At 36.9% G+C, this 21,134-nt stretch overlaps 1 protein-coding gene across 1 annotated transcript; it reads left to right on the top strand.

Annotated features, from left to right (window-relative positions):
• Positions 1-1,364: 1,364 nt before the first annotated feature.
• On the top strand, positions 1,365-19,837 carry cep170ab (centrosomal protein 170Ab). The gene is made up of 20 exons (XM_066664165.1): positions 1,365-1,392; positions 3,601-3,698; positions 5,325-5,470; positions 6,703-6,792; positions 6,890-6,971; positions 9,549-9,604; positions 9,864-10,020; positions 10,133-10,267; positions 10,358-10,822; positions 10,997-11,343; positions 13,220-13,342; positions 13,573-13,708; positions 13,793-15,172; positions 15,265-15,508; positions 16,506-16,611; positions 17,048-17,176; positions 17,466-17,554; positions 17,824-17,917; positions 18,528-18,579; positions 18,762-19,837. The coding sequence occupies exons 3-20, from the start codon at positions 5,366-5,368 to the stop codon at positions 19,001-19,003; spliced, it is 4,032 nt and encodes a 1,343-aa protein (XP_066520262.1). The 5' UTR covers positions 1,365-1,392; positions 3,601-3,698; positions 5,325-5,365; the 3' UTR covers positions 19,004-19,837.
• Positions 19,838-21,134: the final 1,297 nt, after the last annotated feature.

The raw sequence follows: 21,134 nt of genomic DNA, 5'->3' as shown, positions 1-21,134 counted from the left end.
TCATAATAAATAATAAATAAAATAATTAGTTTTACTCCTGTGACATTTATCCTTGAATTCTGAGCTCAAATTAAGAGTATAGTTATCCTGTTTACAGAACAGTAGATGAGACACATTTTAATATATTTTTCCTGTACTGTAGTAGCAGCTCTTAGGCCTCTTTTCCTGACGTGATCAGAGCCTTTGCCAAATCAATAATCAAGACTGTGCCAGAGAGTGGATCAGAATTGCAGCTCTAAGCCATGGTCCTCTACTTATGTCTCAGTTTATAAGGAAGACTTCTCTATTCCATTTCCAAAGGCTTGTAAGCATAGTATTTTCTAGACTGAAAATGGTGATCATCATCAGCAATAATCCATGGATCTAATTCTTGGGACTAGTACCCATAGTCTACAATAAAGCATCCTTTCAACCTTTCAGAGAAGTTACTGAAGACCATTCATTTAGCTTGAATCTGTTCAAACTTAGTGAATTTCAACTGGAGAAAGCTGCAATTCCATTAGAGTTATGTACTCCTCTTAGTACTTTATTAAATCAATCAAAAATGTGTGCACATTGGCATTGTCTGCTGGTTTCATGGGCTTTTTGAGTTCTTTCTTACATAAGTACATTTGTGTGTGTGTGTGTGTTAACTGACCGTTTTCCAAAAATAAAGCTATAACATTAATGGTGAGTTTATTATCGTCACCTTCCAAAGAATAGCATGCATCTCCATTTCTGTCAATTCTTAGTTTATTAGCTACATCATTTTTAGCCAGCAGATGATCTTCACATTGTGTGAAAATGTCATCATGAATAGACCAATAGAAATGCTCCAAAACTACTTGGAATAAATTTGTCTTTATTACTGAATTCCATCGAAGTTAAAACTTTGTTTCTTTTCCTTTAAAGTTACTATTCTGGAGATACATGTTTTTCTTTGGATAGTGATGATATTCAATTTTATTCTTCTTTTCCATTTCTGCTCAAATAACAGTATTATTCATGTGGTTTGACCAAATTAATTCAGGTTTGATATAAAGTGCTATTCCTCACAAGCTCAAAATTTGAAACTTCAGTATGACAACTGAGACACCTATCACTAGCTAGATTTGAAATAAACAAGTCTATAAAATATACAGAGTCAAAAATGTTCAACACAGGAATCCAGTCCATAGTACAACCAAATGTACCAAGGGCAAAAATGGAAGGGAAAAAAATCAGGCGTTTTCAAAAAGTTTTAAAACACTACAGAAGCAAAACCAGTATCTAGTAATGTTCATTAGGCAGACAAACAGACATTGCTGTGAAAAAAACAGAAACAATTCAGACTGGTGCAGTGTGTTTGTGGAAACGAGCTGAGGGGTTGTCATGGAAACAGATCTAGTACTCAGGGGAGGAAGACCTCTGCTGGTAAGGTGGGGTATTGCTAACTATGAACAGCTCACAGCCAAAAAAAAAAAAGCATCAACTGGCCTTTTCACAGCACAGTTTGGGTCACGACAAGTAGTAGTTGCAAACCCAGCAGACACATATATAGACCTCATCAGTTTAGGTGATCCTCAGACATGGCTTATGTAGCGATGTTGGTCTGTTATTGGTTTGTTTTCGTGCTGCTTTTCACAGCAAACCCCTTGTGTGCTCAGAGTTCTCCCTTCCCTTCCATACCTTCGTTTCTTCCTTCTTGTGGTGGCAGAATGCACCCCGCTGACGATCGGACCAATCAGATTACTGTCCTGTGTACAAGATCTATCTAGTGTTTAATCTCCTCAAACTTTAAGTTCAGAGACTTTTATTCTGGAAAATAAACTAATACAAATATTAGCTACCAACTGTGAGATATAATGAGTAGGGCTGATATAAAAGTATTACACATAAAATGTTGACACTGTGAATTAAATGTTGCACTCCTGTGTAGTGTAAAAAGGACACGCGGATATATTTTTCAAAACAGTTGGAATCATTAATTAATTCACTCACTCACTGTCTGTAAGTACTTATCCTGTTCAGGGTTGCTGTGGGTCCAGCAGTAACACACCCTGGAGGGGCTGACAGTCTTTCAAAGGGTGGCACAAACACACACACACACACACACACACACACACACACACACACACATATTTACTCACACATTCACACCTATGGACACTTTAGAGTCACCAATCCACCTACCAACATGTGTTTTGGGACTGTGGGAAGAAACCGGAGCACCCGGAGGAAACCCACGCAGACACGGGGAGAACACACCACACTCTTCACAGACAGTCACCTGGAGTGGGACTTGTTGTGCCACCATGCCGCCCCTATTCAACATCATTTTACTATTAAAGGGATATTTCTGTTGTTTTGAAGTGGGTATGAATATCTATGGGTAGCTATGAATATCTATGTATAATGTTTAGTAGGAATATGATGTTCACAGGAGCAGACTGGATGACTGCTGAGCGCTGTCTACTGTGGTTAATACATCTACTTATCATATGTACCATATATATTAGTTTAATAATAAGTTACCAGCAGGTTGTTATGAATTTTATGAATCCCTTGAGGGAAATTAAGTTGTCATAGCAGCCATGTGCTTTTAAATACAGAGCTATAATAACTCTCATAGAGAAATGTGAACATTTGTTTGAAGAAGTATGCTAATACACAATAGAATAATAAAATATGGGGGAAAAATAAATTGGTGCAGATCGAGTCGTAACACATAGGCCAATAGAGGTAACCCTCAGTAATACCAACCAACACACACTGATGTAAATTTTGTTAATAATTTACTAAAATAGGAAAACCTATTTTTAACTACCAATGCAACAGTGTAGGTTCTACACACTCACACATCTCTTAAAACAAAAATGGTTCTTTATGGAACCAAAAGTAGTTGTTCTATAGCATCTTTCTTTTTTTAGTTCTTTTTTTTTTTAACAATTCAAAATTGTGCCAAATTTGGCCACAACGTCCTCCCATAATGATCTCATTTTATGGAGCCTAGTGACACGTTTATTACGATACGGCTATTCAAAAGTGTTCATAGGTGTGAATGTGTGAGTGTGTGTTGCCCTGCAAAAGCAAGGCAAGGCAAGGCCGTCGCTCACTCCAGGTTGTGTTCCTGCCTCGTTCCCACCCCGACCCTGAACTGGATAAGCCTTTACAGCAAATTAATAAATGCTAGCATTTTAACTTGCAATTAATTGTGACTAATCACAGAATGTCACTGTGATTAACGCAAATCATGTTTTATCCCATGACACCAATAATAAATTTGCTCTTGAACGTAAGGATACAGACTCCAAATGTCTTTAAAAAGATAAAAGACCTGCCCAGAAAATTTCCCCTTCCCCAAAAGAGCAAGGTGATCTCCAAAATTAATGAAAATGCAAGGGAAATGACTTCACTCTCCTAGCACCCAAATAGCACAAAGCAATAAACAGCACTAAATTAAACCACATGCACATACACACAATTATAAACAAATTATAAACAAACTATACAGATGTTGCAGTATGCAGTTTTTTTCTAAACAAGCCCTCTTCTGTGTAACAGATTCGAGGTGTGTGTGTGTGTGTGTGTGTGTGTGTGTGTGTGTGTCTGTGTGTGTCTTCTCCATTCTTAACTCTGCAGCGCCATCCTGCTTCCAGCCTCCAAACCTGGGCGGGGAAAAGAGATGTGGTCCTTGCAGTAAACGAAAGCGATATGGAATAATACTAAAAACATATATGGTAAGTGAAACCCTTAAGTCTTTTTCTTCCTGTCGCACCCCTGTCTATTTCATCCACTCGTTCTTTTATTTAACGATTAATTAGCTGTGATTGGCTCTTCGGCCTGTTGTGACATGGGTTTATTCAAATGCATGATCATAGCAGCATCAGGCCATATCTCTGAACACGCCAAATGTCAGTTTATTATTTTGTCTGTATGTGCATCATACGTTCAGAATATAAAACATTACTGTCAGTGTAGACGTTTTTCATTGGCCGCGCTGCTGAATTTAGATTTTCTCCGTTCGTTGTTAATGGTTTTTTAATAGTGGACGATTGTCATTTTACATATTCGTCAACTCGTCTAAGCTACCAAGACACTCAGATGACTACAGAACGAGCTGGAACACCGCGGATCTTAAATATGGCTCTCAAATAATATTTTTTTCATCATTTAAGAATAACATTCAGTTCATGTCCTGTAGTACTCTACTCCTTATACAGATGTCCTACTCAGACCCGAAGTACCTGAATATTTAAAAATGGAGAATATACAAAGCAGAACACCATTAATGGCATTATTTTCTAAATTCTCCTGACTAATTTTTTCAAATACATATATTCCAGTTCATTTATTATTCATTATTATTATTATTATTATTATTATTATTATTATTATTATTGTTATTATTATTATTATTATTATTATTATTATTATTATTATTATTAATTATTATTAATAATAACAACAAGAACTAGTTTCTGTTACTGGATCATCCTGGTCATTGTCATGGTGGGTACTGAGCCTACCCGGAAACATTGGGTGCAGGACAGAAACACACCCAGGACAAGGCGCCAGTCCATCTCAGTTAAATAATAATAATAATAATAATAATAATAATACAGAAATAATCACTATCATCATAATAAAACAATACAAATTAAAAAGTATATTCAGTTTTATGTGAGTTATATGATATCTCAAACTTATATCTGCCTAAATTTATAGGTTTTTAATATATATAAACAACTTAGATATGTCTGATTCTCTCATCAGTGAGAAGGTTATAGGCAACAATATTTGTCCTTTTTTTGTCTCTATCACTAGTACTTTTTATGTCAAATTAAGACGTGGTTATTAAGGGACAGAGAAATCAGGTGTATACACGTTACATGTACATTGCTTTCTAATACAAGAAGGCTGTTGTTAATCTTAAAATATGTAAAAACTTACTTCTAAAATGTAGATGTGTATTATTTTAGCCTATATTTGACAATAAAGGGAAACATCGCTTTCTAATATCCAGCAATAATATGCCAAAATAGAAGGGCTCCACATCTCTTGCTACTGCTTTTCCATGTCCAAGATTGTCCTGATGAAATGTGTCATGATCATCACTGCATGCCCCAATTTGTTCCAGGAAAATTACTAAGAGTTTTATATAAACTCAAAAGGACTTTATCATGGTAGTTTTCTGTCCTGTGATTTCTTGGCAAATTCTATTAAATCACACTTATGTAGTTACTTTGAAATGCCCAGTTTGTATTGCTTTGCACTGTGTTTATTGATGTTGTTTTAAATGTAATGTATTTAACCTTCTAAGGATTTGAGTAATTGTGTCTTTTTAAAAATGTTCTTACCTTTAGAATGTAATCGGAGTGAGAAACAGTAGGCAAGAAAATCCAAAATGAGTTTGACTTCTTGGTTCCTGGTGAATGGCGGAGGCACAAGGCACCGCCTCCCCAAGGAGATGATCTTTGTGGGACGGGATGATTGTGAGCTCATGCTTCAGGTAAATATCTTTTTGTGTAATAAATGCTGGGACCACTGATATCAGTTCTATGAAACATCTACGATTTTCATTAATACTATTGATATTCATTGTCATTGAAGATTTATAGAGTATTACTTCATCCCTGTTTATGAATTAATCACTAATCAGCCATAACCTGAAATTCAAGTGACTAGTACTGACCTGTTAGATTCTGACCCATCAGAATATAGACTCACCAAATCCTTTGACTGTGTCCCGTGGTGTCAGGCACCAAGATATTAGAAGCAAATCCTTTAAGTCCTATAAGCTGCAATGCCTAAGTGGATCTGAAAGATTTTTACAGCACATCTCATATATGCTCTGGTGGATTGATATCTGAGGAATATAAAGGCCAAGTCAACATCTTGAACTCTGTGCAATGCTCTTCAAAACATTTATAAACCTTATTTGCAACGTGGCAAGGAGATAATTTATCTGCATCAGTGTGTAAGTACACTGTAAACCCATATTAATTCTTGATACAACTCAAACATTTTTTCTTCTACTCAATACAATTAAGTACCAATAAGCATTTTAACTAAATATTTAATGTAGTCTACATTGCCCAGGGCAGTACACTGCTTCTGCGGTCGTGTTCTTTCCATAGTGCAATCTGGTGCCATATCTTAAGTTGTGATGCTCACAAACCCAATGTAGGCTTTTCAGCAGTGGGCAGGGTTCAGCATGAGTATTCTCATCTGTTTGTGGTTATGTGATCATGTATGCAACAACATGACATACACTATGAGGCAGAGGGTGCTCTGACACTTTTCTTCCACAACCAGCTTTAACTTTTAAACATTTTATGCATATGTTTTAACAACATATGTATAAGTTGCTTAATTTAATAAATTCAAATGTCAGAACTATGCATACACATTTACTTTAAGTGTCTAACTCAAAAATATGCATTTGGTACTCAATATTATTAAGTACTCTTAACTAATTGGTTTTAAGTATTTACCTAAATTGTGAATGTTGTCTAAGCCTATTGTGTAAGAGTTCCACAAACACAGCAATAAAATTTGGCATCCAGGATGCTGGTTTACTTGTCCTTATTTTGACAGGTATAATGGGGAAGTATATCTGATGGGCATAAATGTTACTGACTGTTACTGACTTGTACAGGAGTGACAAGATTTATTGCACAGTAAAAAGGAGACTTGTTTAGCAGAAGAATTGACATTGTAATTTTCATTTTGTCACTGCAGTCACGTAGTGTGGACAAGCAGCATGCTGTTATTAACTACGATCCAGCTACAGATGAACATAAAGTGAAGGATCTGGGCAGTCTTAATGGGGTAAAAAAAAAGTCCATGTACACAATTAATAATAAGAATAAGAATTATACAATTGATCATGAATTAAACTATGACTGTTTTCTCTTTTCCCCTACAGACATTTGTGAATGGAGTGAGGATACAGGAGCAGCAGTACATCACTCTAAAAATAGATGACAAGCTTAGATTTGGCTATGATATCCTTTACACTATAGAATGATCCTAGAACATATCTGTTCAAATTGTTTTTATTCATTGTGGGGCACATATTCTCATACTCAGATATACATTGCCAAAAGTATTCACTCACCCACTCAAATCATTGAATTCAGGTCTTCCAATCATTTCCATGGCTACAGGTGTATAAAACCACCCAGGCATGCAGACTGTTTCTACACACATTTGTAAAAGAATAGATCACTCTCAGGAGCTCAGTGAATTTCAGCATGGTATCTAGATAGGATGCCACCTGTGCAGCAAGTCCAGTCATAACATTTCCTCACTACTAAACATTCCACAGTCAGCTGTCAGTGGTACTATATTAATGGAAAGCGATTAGGAACAACAGCAACTCAGCCATGAAGTGGTAGGCCACATAAAATGACAGCGCTCCCACTCCCCCCACTGAATAGTGTGCAGAGGTTGAAAATTTCTGCAGTGTCAATTGCTGCAGACCTCCAAATTTCATGTGGCCTTCAGATTAGCTCAAGAACAATGGGTAGAGAGCTTCATGGAATGGGTTTCCATGGCTAAGCAACTGCATTCAATCCTTATATCATCAAGACAAAGTGTTGGATGCAGTGGTGTTTGGCAGTTGCCAGAAGAATGGTACTTGTCAGACTCCACTGTGCCAAGTGTAAAGTTTGGTGGAGCAGGATTATGGTGTGGGGTTTTTTGTCCCAGGAGCTGGTCTTGGCCCCTTAGTTCCAGACTCTTAATACTTCAGCATAGCAAGAGATTTTGGACAATTTCATGCTCCACACTTTGTGAGAACTTTTTGAGGATGGCCTCTTCCTGTTTCAACATGACTGCACACCAGTGCACTAAACAAAGTTCATAAAGCTATAGATGAGCAAGTTTGGTGTGGAAGAACTTGACTAGCCTGCAAAGAGTCCTCACCTCAACCCGACAGAACACCTTTGGGGCAAATTAGAGCACAGACTGTGAAGTGCCAGGCACTTCTGGAAGTATGGTCAAAAATTCCAATAAGCACACTCTGAAACCTTGTGGAAAACTTTCCCAGAAAAGTTGAAGCTGTTTTAGCTGTAAAGGGTGGGCTGACATGATATTAAACCCTATGGAGTAAGAATAGTATGTCATTGAAATTCATGTGTGTGCGAAGGCATATAACAAGTCAATACATTTGACAATCTAGTGTATTTATTCAAAATATACAATAATATATTAATAATTATACATAATATGTTTAGGGCTGCATGGAGGTGCAGTAGGTAACGTGTTTGTGAGGGGTTGGGTGTGTCCGCATGGGTTTCCTCACACATTCCTTTGGCTACCCCAAATTGTCAATAGGTGTGAATGTGTGAGTGTTTGTCGTCCTTCGAAAGACTGGAGCACCCTCCAGGGTGTGTTTCTGCCTTGCACCCAGTAATTTCAGGTAGTCTCTGGACCCACCTCAAACTTAAAGTGGATAAAAGGTTACAGATAATGAATGAAAAACAACAAGACACCAGTAATTAGTTATTTAATTTTGCTAAGTTAAGACAATATAAGGCCATATCTGCAAGCGTCTCCAGGTCACTTTTAGAGGAATTATCTGGCTATTGTTGGTGTAATGTTTATGAGGAAACTTTTTTTTGTTTGTTATATATGGATACAAATCTGTTTCATCAGACTTTGAAATATTACCACCTTTGAATTTGAAGCACTGATTTTTTTGCACTGAAATTACGCATCTGAATTTTGTTGCTTTTGAATTTAAGTCTTAAAATTTCCACCTCTGAATATTTTGTTTCGCAATTATGCATCTGAATATTATTGCTATTGAACTCGTGAGTTTTCAAGAACACGTTTTCACTGTTATTATTCAACGTTAATAAATTCAGATAAAAAAAATTCAAGCTTAAAAAAATTCAAACAATATATTTCCAAGCTGCTCAAATTTGATAGGACAAATACAGACGCCAAAATACGAGTTAAAAAATTCAGAGTACACATCCAGGATACAAAGGATAAGCAATTGATTCATTTGGATTTTCTGTTTCACCTTAAATGCTGCACTAGTTGCATTCTGTCACTGCTAGATGGCAAAATACGAACACAACTTCCATACCGTGGAAAAACTACACGTTTTTCTTAAAATTAAAAAAATTAAAATTTTGTTCAAATAAAATATAGGGATTAAGTTACTTGCACATATGAACACTAAATTCAGTACAATTGTCACAAAAAAAAAACAGATCAAAAACAAAGCTAAACAAAACAAAACATTTTTTTGAGGGGTTCACAATGCGACCATGGCCAATAAATTGTCTGTTACCATAGCAATATGAACATATGTTGCTTTAAAACAATTGGACAAGTATTCACTTATCCAAACCTAGCAAACAGAGCTAGCATAACATAACATAACAGTTGCGGCACAAATTTAAGTTCCATTTGAACAATTTTTCATGTGGACAAATGTCATGTATAAATTACATACAAAGGGTTTTTATGTTTTTTTTCTTTACCAAGTGTGTCATTAATCCCAAAGGATAATGGAAATGCTTATTACATGATATTTATTTTATAACAAAGCCCTTAATTCTACTCACATACCAACCTATTCACAGTTGTTCGCGGAGAACTTCATATACCAGAAGAAGCACTGAGGGTATAGCTGAATATAATTCGCTAAACTATATTATTAATTCTGGTCTCAGTGACCAACTGCTTTGACTTCAACCAGTCCCTTATCCAATAGGTCTTGATAACCAATTTATGTAAAGTATCAGATGAGTTGGGGGAGGGAGTAGTTGAAACTGCAGTGGGTCACAAGGAGCAGAATGTAGCTCTACGTTCTTAGATTTTTTTTTTTACAGTAAAATAATTTGATAATAATAATTTAATTCTAATTTTCTTTGCTGTTTCAGCATAAAAAATTTTCTAGTCAGCTTCAGATGACTAACAAACCATCATCATCATCACTGGACAGCTACAGAAATACTGAAGCTGATAGGGATGAGAGTGGTAAAGAAGGAGCACTAAAACATCTGGAACCATCATCCACACAGGAAGAGAAAGTGGCAGGTAAGAAATGAAATGTTTACTAATTGTACAGTACAGTGTTTTCTATTGTTCACTTTGCTAAATGACATCTGTAACATACAGGAAGTTATTTAATGGGTACAATTTTCTTTAGCAGGAGATATTGCTGTGGTACCCAGGGGAACTCCTCTATATGGACAACCATCATGGTGGGGTGATGCAGATGATGAGAATTCTGAGAAGCATATTATCAAAGTCTCTCATCACAAAGAATTCAAGTGTGAAACAGGTGAAAAATCTGTCTGAAAAGACTGTCAATTCCCTTAACTGCATCTTATGTGTGTCATTTTATCTAAGTATACTTTCTGTGTCTTTACAGGCAATAACCTGAATGAGGAGGTAGTTCCTGGAGCAATGGCACAAACCTCTGCAGCCCAAGAACCCAGTTACTATGCCATCTCCTCTAAGGAAGCTGTTCCATCAATGCAGCACACTAGTGAGGATCACACTGTAACTGAGGAAGGAACCCCAGAAACATCCATCAGTCATACACATGAGGGCAACCCTCATGGCCATGCCTCATTCACTATTGAGTTTAACACAAGTGCTTCAAGCAAAATCAAAGAACGGAGCACTAAATGTGGCCAGGGTCATCATTCACGGCCCAAAAGACGAGCGGGGGAAGAGCTAAGTGCCCTGCAGGCTGCCATGGTTGCAGCAGAGGTGAAGGTTGCAGACTGGCTTGCACAAAATGATTTACCACTTGCATTGTCTGAATCTGTACCTGAAGGTGATGGAGATAGTGTGAAGAGTGATGTGCCTGTCCAGCTGAAGAGCCTCAGAGGTACATTTTCTCTGGTGTTCACTGGGAGAAGGAAAGAGTGAACAGTGTTTTCAGTGTTTTAATACAATCTTGTCCTATTTAAAAATAATTGTTTTTTATCTGCAGTAAAACTAGAAGTCATACAACTTGTTTTTTCTTAATTCTTGTCTCCTGCTTTCTTTTGTTCACCCTCAGGCAGTAAACATGAAGATGGTACTCAGAGTGACTCTGAAAATATATTGTGTGAGCAGCTCAGAAGCCACAGGGAATCTTTGCAGGACCAAGGCCAACCAGCACTGCACAGCAGAGGAGGCCATTTCCAAAATAAACCCTCAGCTGTTTCAAAAATCTTGTTTCAAGTGGGGAATGAGGAAAGGCAGAGTAATTCCTCCCCTTGTGCGACCAAAAAACACAACAGGGAACAACAGGAAGGTCCTCGGAGGTGTCAGGCTGATGATAAAAGTGACAGGGGGACATACATCATTAAATTGGAGAATAGGAATACAGAAGAGGAGGAAGAGGCCAGGCACATGATTGAGAAGGTACAATAGAGTTAATTACATTGTAGGCTTCAAATATATTTGCACAGTTAAAAGAGGCTAAATAATTTAATGCAAATCTGGCTGCTGAGACATCAGTAAACCTACAGCAACGTGGAATCATCATTTCAAATCAATTTTCCATAATTTGTGCTCTTAGCATTCAACGCCAGGCCATAAACAAACAACAACAAATGCATGATTTCTTATTGTTTTCTGCATATGTCTTCTTGTCTATTTCAAGTCATGTGGTGAGGACTTTTATTTTATTATGTTCACTGATTACATTTATTTTATGTACACCACCCAATGAAAACAATATATGGAGATCCAATCTCATCACTTTCTGCATGTACTCTATTGCTGTATGTATTCAGTTAACGTTTTTCACAAATGCGGGTGACAAGTCTCAAATCTTGCCTCAAATTTGTCTCTTGTACTTGTTAAGGATGTTTATGTTATTGTGTGTTGGCAAGTCACCATGCACAGTTCAGCCTTCAAAGGAAGAAAAAACTAATATTTCTATATATATAAACTAATATTACTAATATAACTCTTATAGCAACCAAACATTTTCACAAAATTATAAAAAAAAAAAAAGCATCTACAACAGTATTATATATATATATATATATATATATATATATATATATATATATATATATATATACACACACTGTACAGAAGTCTTAGTCACCTAAAATAATTATATGTATTTAAACTAATTCCTTCTCAGTAAGTGTGGTGCTTGTATAAAGTTATATTTAATATATTGGAAATACAAAAAACACGCATTACTTAAAATAATGATTCATTTACATGTAAAACTAGGTTGGATGATAACCTCATAATACCGACTGCCACGAAGAGAGATTTGGAATAAGTTAAACCCACACATTCACACACAGAATATCACACTTACTTACTCACTTGGTTTTATTCTAACGTTGGGCGTTATTTGTTATTTGTTTGTTTGTTTTTAGCAAATCAACACTAACTGGTCAGATAAATAGCTTTTTAAATCTTACTTTCATCATACTTTCTGGTCCCTAAAACCTTTGAAAAGTACTGTATATATCAATATATAACTGCATCACAAGTTGTGACCATTGAGTCCTCAGGTAATATTGGTGGAAGAACAGTCATGCTACTGTAATGGACATAGCCATGTGGGCTTGGGAGTTCATTGGAAAAATCACTGTCACTTAAATGAACACTATTTTCTAATATATTTATCTTTAAATTACAGCTTAAATTATTGTAATTCTTCATTGACCTGTACGAGGGAGAATAGAGCCTCTACCATGGCTGATCTTAGCTCAGCACTACAGAAACTGTACTATGTAATTTTGGAGGAGAGTAGAAACATGAGAAGGAATAGAGGGTATCTAACATGTATTATGCCCCTTTATAGGATGAGGCACATCATACATGACTTTGTTCTCAATCTGCACTATGCAGAGGAATCATCTACAAGTCGGGCCACCCTCAGATGGAGAGCCATGAAACCCTTTGATAAAGTGTTACCTAAAAATTTCTCTGGTGTTGGAATTGCTGCATAAAAGTCAACCATGAACTGAACAGAGTTATCTGACTAAAGTCAGTGGCTCTCATCACTTACTTTTCAGTGTAAAATCAATTACACAACTAGAAAATCCAGCTCTTTAACAAGCCCCTACAGCTTCATTAATTTCCCATTGACATACACTTTAGGTGTTAGCATGTTAGATGTATACTAGGTAGAATTTTTTTAAGACAAAATATACACTACTAATTTACCAAATCCCTCCCTCACAAATGCTTTATTGTTTTCATTCTCATTGTGTTTGCATGTTATTTAATGTCTAATGAATTGTAATGCATTTTTATATTTTTATAGGAATTTAGGGTGGAGGACAGCCAGGCCCTGACAAGGTTACGCTACCCAGAGCAGCAGGGTAACAGAGAGAGTGTATGGCCAAAGACTGGGGCCACAGAATTCAGATACATTGGCCACACTGGTGTAAATATATATACATTTTATTTCTGATTAATCTTTATTAAACTTTTGATTTGATTAAACTGACAAATTGCAAGCATAATATTAACATCATATGGCATGTTTCCATTGCATGGTACCTACTTGACTGTTAATATCTTAATATAAACATTAATACTTTATGTTTAATATCTGGGCAAAATATGTGTTTTTCAGTAGAAATTTTTATGGTAGCTTTTTTTTTTTAATTCTAGTTGTTGCCTGAAGACCTAGTTGTTGTTGGAGGTCCAAGGTGGATTTCTCAGTGGGCCAGTCTAGCTGCAAATCACATACGGACAGATCCTGAAGGCTCTGGGAGTGAATGTACTATGATGGACAAACATGAAAGCGGTCCGTATCTCAGAGTATGTTTAAGGGTTTACAGATATAACGATTTGAATATTCAAAGCAAACATTTATATTATTTTTCCTCAGGTAAAAGGACTGAGGCAAAGCTTCCCAGAAGTTCCTTTGTCTCACCAGATCAATCACAGCATAAGCAGGCCCTCTCACAGGACTCCACAGAACCTTCTGAGATGGATACAGAAGCCATTGAGGGACAATGGTCTTCATCTGAGAGACAGGATCTAGAGATCCAGGACAAGGATGGCCAACTTCATGGAATGTCCAGGGCTAGACACAGAGTGACGAGAGTTACTCCATCAAAAATAGACCGGACTAGGGAGAGTAACCATGGTACAACCAAAGACTTAAAGCATAGGGTCAGTGAAAAGACTCCCCACACCAGTCCAGGAAGTGACAAAACAAGTAAGGATAAGAAGGGGAAGAGTGGAGGAGAGGGAAGAGAGACATCAGGAAAGACTTTGCTAAGGCAGGAGAGCTTCACTATGGAGAGACCAAGTGCCAATGTGCCTGTGGAGCGAATTCCATGCATTGATGGACCTGGTAGGAAAAATGAAAAGGAAACTGCCAGTATCAGTGAGGGCATTGATGCTGCCACTTTGCTGAAGGACTCAGAAGCTGTGTCAGCCTTCCTGGATACCACTATTTCAGACCTAGCTGACCCACCAAGTCTTTCCCTAGAAGGTTCAGTTTCCCCAGAGTCTGATGTAGATACCACCAGCACTGTGAGTCAAGCTGGGGCAGAGGGAGGATGCAAAGTAGCCCAGAAGAAACGCTTAAGCAGTGGTCCAATGCGTGCTACATCTAAGGTGATTGGTGGTACAAAAGTTAAATCTCATCCATGTATCCCGGATCGTTCAAATACACATGATGTGACCTCCCTTGATCTAACAGAAGAAAACCTGAGCTCGTCTTTTGCACAAGGAACACACACTGCGCAGTTTCACAGTCAGGGTAAAACTATCAAAATGAGAAGAGAGGCCAATAGCAGCAAAACCAAAGAGACAAAGGTAAAGACTGCAGTTCCTACCTTTCCTTCATCCAAACCTGCCTCTGTGTCTCAGCCCAGGCCAACTCGTGCCTCTCTGCTTCGCCGTGCTCGACTTGGTACATCTGACGCAGACCTAGTGGACATGGATGGTTTATCTGTTGCATCTGAGGCATCTACTGCCAGTTCTGCCTCCAGACCCTCAATTGGACGGAAGACTCTGTCTCGGATAGAGACACTTGCTCAGCCAAGGAGGCCAAGGGTTAGTTCTCCTTCAGCACGGAGTGACTCAGAAGCCACATTAGGAAGGGTCAGAGGGGTTGCCTCACGTTCAGGTCCGAACAGCGTACAACAACTAGGCTTCCACTCCTCTTCAGTACCTGTATCCAGAGTTAGAGCAAATAGTGTTTCCCAACTACCTGATAAATCAGCTGCAAAATCCTTTGGTCAGTGCACTACTGCAGGTAAGAATTAGAAAGAAAACATTAAATGCACTGTATCAATACACTGCATAAATTTCAAAGTAGCTCAGTCTAAATAGATATCATTCTTGCAGCTGTTGGCCGGTGGCGACATGTGCCTATTGAATATGCTTCTACATCAGAAGATGAATTTGGCTCCAACCGTCACCCAACTAAACACACACGGCCACGACCCATAGCCTCACGGGGGGCCAAGTTGGGGGGATCAGGTCCTGCAACACCTAGCTCAGGGGGTATACCTGGGCTTAGACATCAATCAAGCAGAGAACAAGAGGACTACATGAGAGACTGGACCACCCACAGTGAGGAGATAGCCAGGTAACTTTCTAATCACTGGGTGAATCAGATCAGACAAACAGACTGAGAGTGAGAAAGACTGACAGAGTGAGTGAGTGAGTGAGAGTGAGAGAATGAGAGAGAGAGAGAGAGAGAGAGCGAGAGCTAAATTCTGAAGCTTATATTTAACTGTTAATGAGAGGCTAGTGTGAAAACCCATTTGGTGTGCATTCTTCCCTATCACTACAAGTATCTCCAAGCGTGCGATGTTCTCTGTGTTCGTACCATTCAGAATATGTAACCCTGTGGCAGATATAACCTTCTTTTGAAAAGGTATTGATGCCGGAAAACCGAATATCGAAAAGAAAACTATCACTAGCTAACTTTACCATGGTCAGTAATGGTGAGATGTGTCCGTGTATTCGTGTCATTATAGGGACAGAGAAGATGATTTTCTGTTTGTTAAATATATAGTAGAAAACAAAAGGCTGAGTCACAGAAACATTGTCCAAACATAAAGAAGAGACTATGATAAATATTACCTCAACAACGTTCAACACATTTCTGTTCCAGGCTCCAGTAAAACACTGAGCTGCTCACAGCGGTGGATCTACAGCGCTGAAGCGGCACGAGTGTGTCCCAATCCAGCTCTCAACACTGACCCCTTGTATACACATTTTTGGTCCCAAAAAGAGTACTTGTCCAGTAAAAAGAGGACCTCTGGTCACCGCCAAACAGTTCCAAACTTAGTTCACGAACTGGAATGTAAAATATGGCTGAACTAACAACAGACGGCGTAGTGGCACCAACTTACCTTCTCGCTGTAAAATACGGCTGAAATAACAGTTCCTACACGCGCATGCGCGTTTCAACATTAGTTTTCAGTAAAGTCCGTCAGTCAGTAAGTGCAAATGCCTCTTCTAGGCCGGCCCGGTAGTAGGTCCGGCAAAAAAGGCATTAATTATCTGTCTTCTATATAAACTTTGTGCTGATACGGGTGACAAACTCATTGGTTTATCTGATGTATTTTTCTTTTCAGAATCAGCCAGGACCTAGCTAAAGATCTAGCAATGTTAGCCCAAGAAATTCATGATGTAGCAGGTGAAATTGACTCAGCCAGTCCCTCCTCTGCACCTTCTGCTTTGGTAAGATACTAATGCCTACACACTAGAAACAACAACAAAAAAATTATATATATATATATATATATATATATATATATATATATATATATATATATATATATATTACAACAAGGTCAGGGGACAGTACTAATTATGCTCTAGCCCAAGCCAATTATGCACTAGACAATGACAATTAAACTAATTATATTAATAGTAATTACTAATTACATTAATAATAATACAAACAGCATAGATTTAATTTAGGCCATGTCTAAGGATGAAGATGCTGGTAGAGGTGAATTTATTTTCCCCATTTGTAGTCATTGGTATAGATGTTCTGCCACTTTTTATTTTCAAGTATGCAGTCCTATAAAGGAATAAAAAAAGAAAGCAATATGTTATATATGTAATTATTTAAATTAAGAAACTACCCTTTATTTATCTGTGTGAGTTTCAGGAGCACGTGTTTGTGGGTGGACTAAGCAGTACTCCAGATATTAGCAGCACAGCTGTTGAACTGAGACCTCAAAGAAACAGCAATCAAGAACCCCGAGCCATTCGTCGTCAGACCTGGAACAGGGATGAGGTGGGTACTCGAGTATCCGAATTTCTCAGATTGGTTATTTCATATTTTTCACTCAAAGGTTGTGGTAGAGCACAGGTTTATCATTCCATACCTTTTCAGGTTAAACCCTATTTGAGGGAACCTTTGGTTTGGTGTGTCATCTACACACATACAGTTTCCAACTCCCCTTACTTTCTAGGTCCCCAGCAAATGTTTTTCTTTTACTGTTACAGTTACATTAAGATATGAAAGTTATAAAAGTTTCTTGTTCAAATTTAAAGACAGTAGTGTACTTCTTTTTTATACACAGGCTGTGCTAGACAGTTATGTACTGGCATCTGTTTCTCAACTCTCAGCTAAAATCAGACAAGGAGTGGACAAGACAGCCAGCAAAATCAGGTGTCCATATTTTTCCATTTCTATTCAGCTCTCAGTGTTTATTGAAATTCATGGAACTTAATTTTATATGGTGATTTGGAATGCACAGTTCATATCAGTGGGCAGAGCAATTAATATAATACAGGAAAGGTACTGACTCTTGTTGGTCAAATTATGAAAAATGTACATATTATTGTATTACATTATATTAGTGTATTACAGAGAAACTTTCCTCATCCTTGTTAGTTATTTGTGATGTTCTGAATATGTAACATGGATGTTTTCCACAGATTTTTGTTCAAAGATAAGGACAAAAGGTGTATGGAGCTTGAGAGTTTACTGCAAAAACAGAATGAGGAGCCACTCCTCAAGACGTCCAACCAGGTGATTGCACTTGGTTTCTATGATTATTCATTAAAAAAAAAATGAAAAAATAAATTTATCTGTTAATTTTGTGACAAAGATTTTGCACAAAATAATAAAACATGCAAGCAAAACTTTAAATCAGACATGCACACAAATTTGATATGATTCAATGAATGATAGACAGCCCAAAAATTCAATTGCCCCAAGTTGGAAAAAGAAAGATTTTTAATAAATTCCTGCAAAAAGTTTCCTTTTTCTGCACTTTGTAGGCATGTGATGTACTAAATATTATTGCCAGGTTTACTAGTCTTAAATGTATAGACTTGCTAATCTAAATGCATGCAAAATATTAATATTACCTCAAGATAGAAACACATTTTTTATTCTTAGTCTTAGTCATTTTTTCGCACTTATTCTGCGATATAGCGGCCATAATCCCCCTTGAAAAAATCTGCGAAGTAGCGAATCCGCAAAAGATGAACCGCGTAGTAACGAGGGATTACTGTTTATGGACATATTTATTCAGTAGGTTGTGTAGGTTAACATTCAAGTAACTGAAAACTGTACCTGAGCAGATTGTTGTCACTGAATTTGATTTGAACTTTATTATTTCATTAATGTATGACAGGATATCTTTTCAATCTTCCAAGACCTGAAGAGAGTAGAGAGACAGCTGTTGGGTTAGTAAAAAAATATTTTTGTGTTTTACATGTGAAAATTATTCAATATGCCATATTTATCTTTATACATATTGCTAGCTGGATTTAATAGTTCAATTCTTTCATAAAATACAGCTCTTATTCACAGCATGACTGAATTGTTCCTGAAGTAAGTAGATCTGTTTTCAATGTTCAATTCTCAGTCATTGACATTATGCTGGATCCCGATGGCTCTCTGGATGCTCTGACCAGTTTGGGTGTTACCAGTCCTCTTGCAAGTGAGACTTGGTTGACTCCTGATACCCAAAAGCAAAGTGGGAGCCATCAGGCTGAGGGGGGATCAACCAGTACCCCACTGGTATTCTCTGCAGCCTCAGAGGTGGCTGAGCAAGAGCTTGGCCTACATACCATGAACAGATTACAGAGCAGTGGCAGCCAAAAGTGATGACATCAGTTATTGTACCCAAAGAAGAGAAAACATGGACAAAAAAACTGAATCACAGTGGACACTGTGTTAGACTGATGAGGCATATAAATGTTTTCTCCAACTATTCCTTGTAACTTGGACATATTCAAATATTTTTAAAATATTTTGATAACTGTTAAGAAGTAAACTACTGTCAATTATATTAATATGTACAAATCTATTGTTGTGATTTGAAACATATTTATTGTGGTCTGTTCCCTGTTTGTCACTGGAGTGTTATCTGCTAAGACCATTTTGCATTCTTGACATTAGACACAGTGGAGAATGTTGCTGCTTATTTCTAGTTACATTAAAGCTTGCATATTTGCAATTCAAAATTAAGAGCAGATGCTTTATGTCGTTCATGGAATGGAACAATAGAAATGTATTATGCTAAATCATAAATTTATCATTTTTAAAAGGTAATTGCAAAAGAAACGAATAGCTAAGCACTCAGGTATCACACTGGGTGCTGCTGCTTTTTGTGCTCTCTGAATCATACTGTTTACAAATTGGATATCCATCCATAAGCTCTGGTATTCATCATCATGTTTCTTAAAATGCAACCTCTCTCATAGCACTGATATTTTTTAAACATATTGCTGCCAAGCAAATAAAAAAAGGAACAAACAAAAATAGACCTATAGGCATAATTATGAGTAAGTATGTTGTTACTGTGAGATATTATGTCCTTAAATACGACATAGGCAATTATGCAGAGGCTGCTCAGTTTCTGGGCATAATAAATACATATTTCCTTACCACAAGTGTTTAATATGAAGCACAAAAAATTACATAAGTATAATTCAATAAAAACAGAAATGTGCAATATATAAATGTAATATATAAATAAATAAATATATACATTTTTGTCATTAAAAATGCATAATTAATAAAATGTCTTGAAATTATTTTTGCATTTCTACATTAATTTATGTCTGCGTTTTCAATGCATCAATATATGAATTGGGTGGGCGGTCCTAACCTAACTCTTTGGAACCAGTTGATTGAGTCGAAAGAATTTGCTTCCACTGTGAAGGTAGTTTGATTGCAAAATATGAGATGTACCACAAACCAGTGTTATTGCAAGATATGAAAGGAGCCTGTAATAACAAAAGAGGGAAACACAACTAATCTTTTAATCATCTCAATCAGAAGCACCCAGCTGAGGCTGAGGAAATTCAAAAATGCAGTGAGAAGAGTTCAACAGACAATGAGCTCTAATTCACAAAGAGTAATAACATATATTTTGTATTTGTTTTTACTGTAAAGCTTTAAGGTTATATTTTTATTATAGTTTATGTTTGCTGTTTATTTTGCCAAAAACATTGTTACACTAAAATATCATGATATTATTTTAGGGCGATATCGCCCACCCCTACAACTATATAACATTCTGATATTCCCTGCCCACAGAAAATAATGGTAAGAGCATGTAGCTACCCAACTGTGGTTTCTGAACCATTCAATTCTAGAAAATGTCATATTAAATTAGGAATATCTAAGAGTGTAGTTTAGGCGAATGGTGCAAAACTAAGCAGATCTATACACTTTCTCTTTTTATTTTTAAAGGAAGTTCGCATAAACCAAATGACTGCAATTAACAATATTTTTTTTTATTTTGTTCTTCATTGCCAAATAATCTTATGAGTTTTAGGCTTTTTTTCTAGATTCTGGGTCTCTCTTGCATAGTGTGAAGCAGGTGAATCCAGTCAGTTGGTGGGTGGAAAATATTAAAATGTCAGGCTAATACACAGCTATACAGTTAACTATAAAATTAAGATTTAAATAATGTTTTTTAATTATTACCCTCTATTATTATCCTGTGGCATGGCACCTTGCTGCATTTTAAGAAGATACATTTTTTTAACAAATGCACAAGAGAATCTGTATATTGTGTAGCCACAAAATGTAATAAGGGTGTTACTTAAAATAATGGTAACATCATGTTTCACAATAGATAGTGTTGCTGTCACACAGCCTCAGGGGTCTGGGGTTGTGCTTTCAAACCCCGGAGTCACCCTAGAAATGATGGATACATTATTATACCCAAGAACAGAACAAATCAATGCACATGCTTTTGCAGCACTTTGCTTTGATGGAACTTATA

The sequence above is a fragment of the Hoplias malabaricus genome, chromosome 3 (assembly GCF_029633855.1).
Source record: "Hoplias malabaricus isolate fHopMal1 chromosome 3, fHopMal1.hap1, whole genome shotgun sequence".
NCBI lineage: Eukaryota > Metazoa > Chordata > Actinopteri > Characiformes > Erythrinidae > Hoplias > Hoplias malabaricus.
This window is presented reverse-complemented; position numbering and strand designations above follow the sequence as displayed.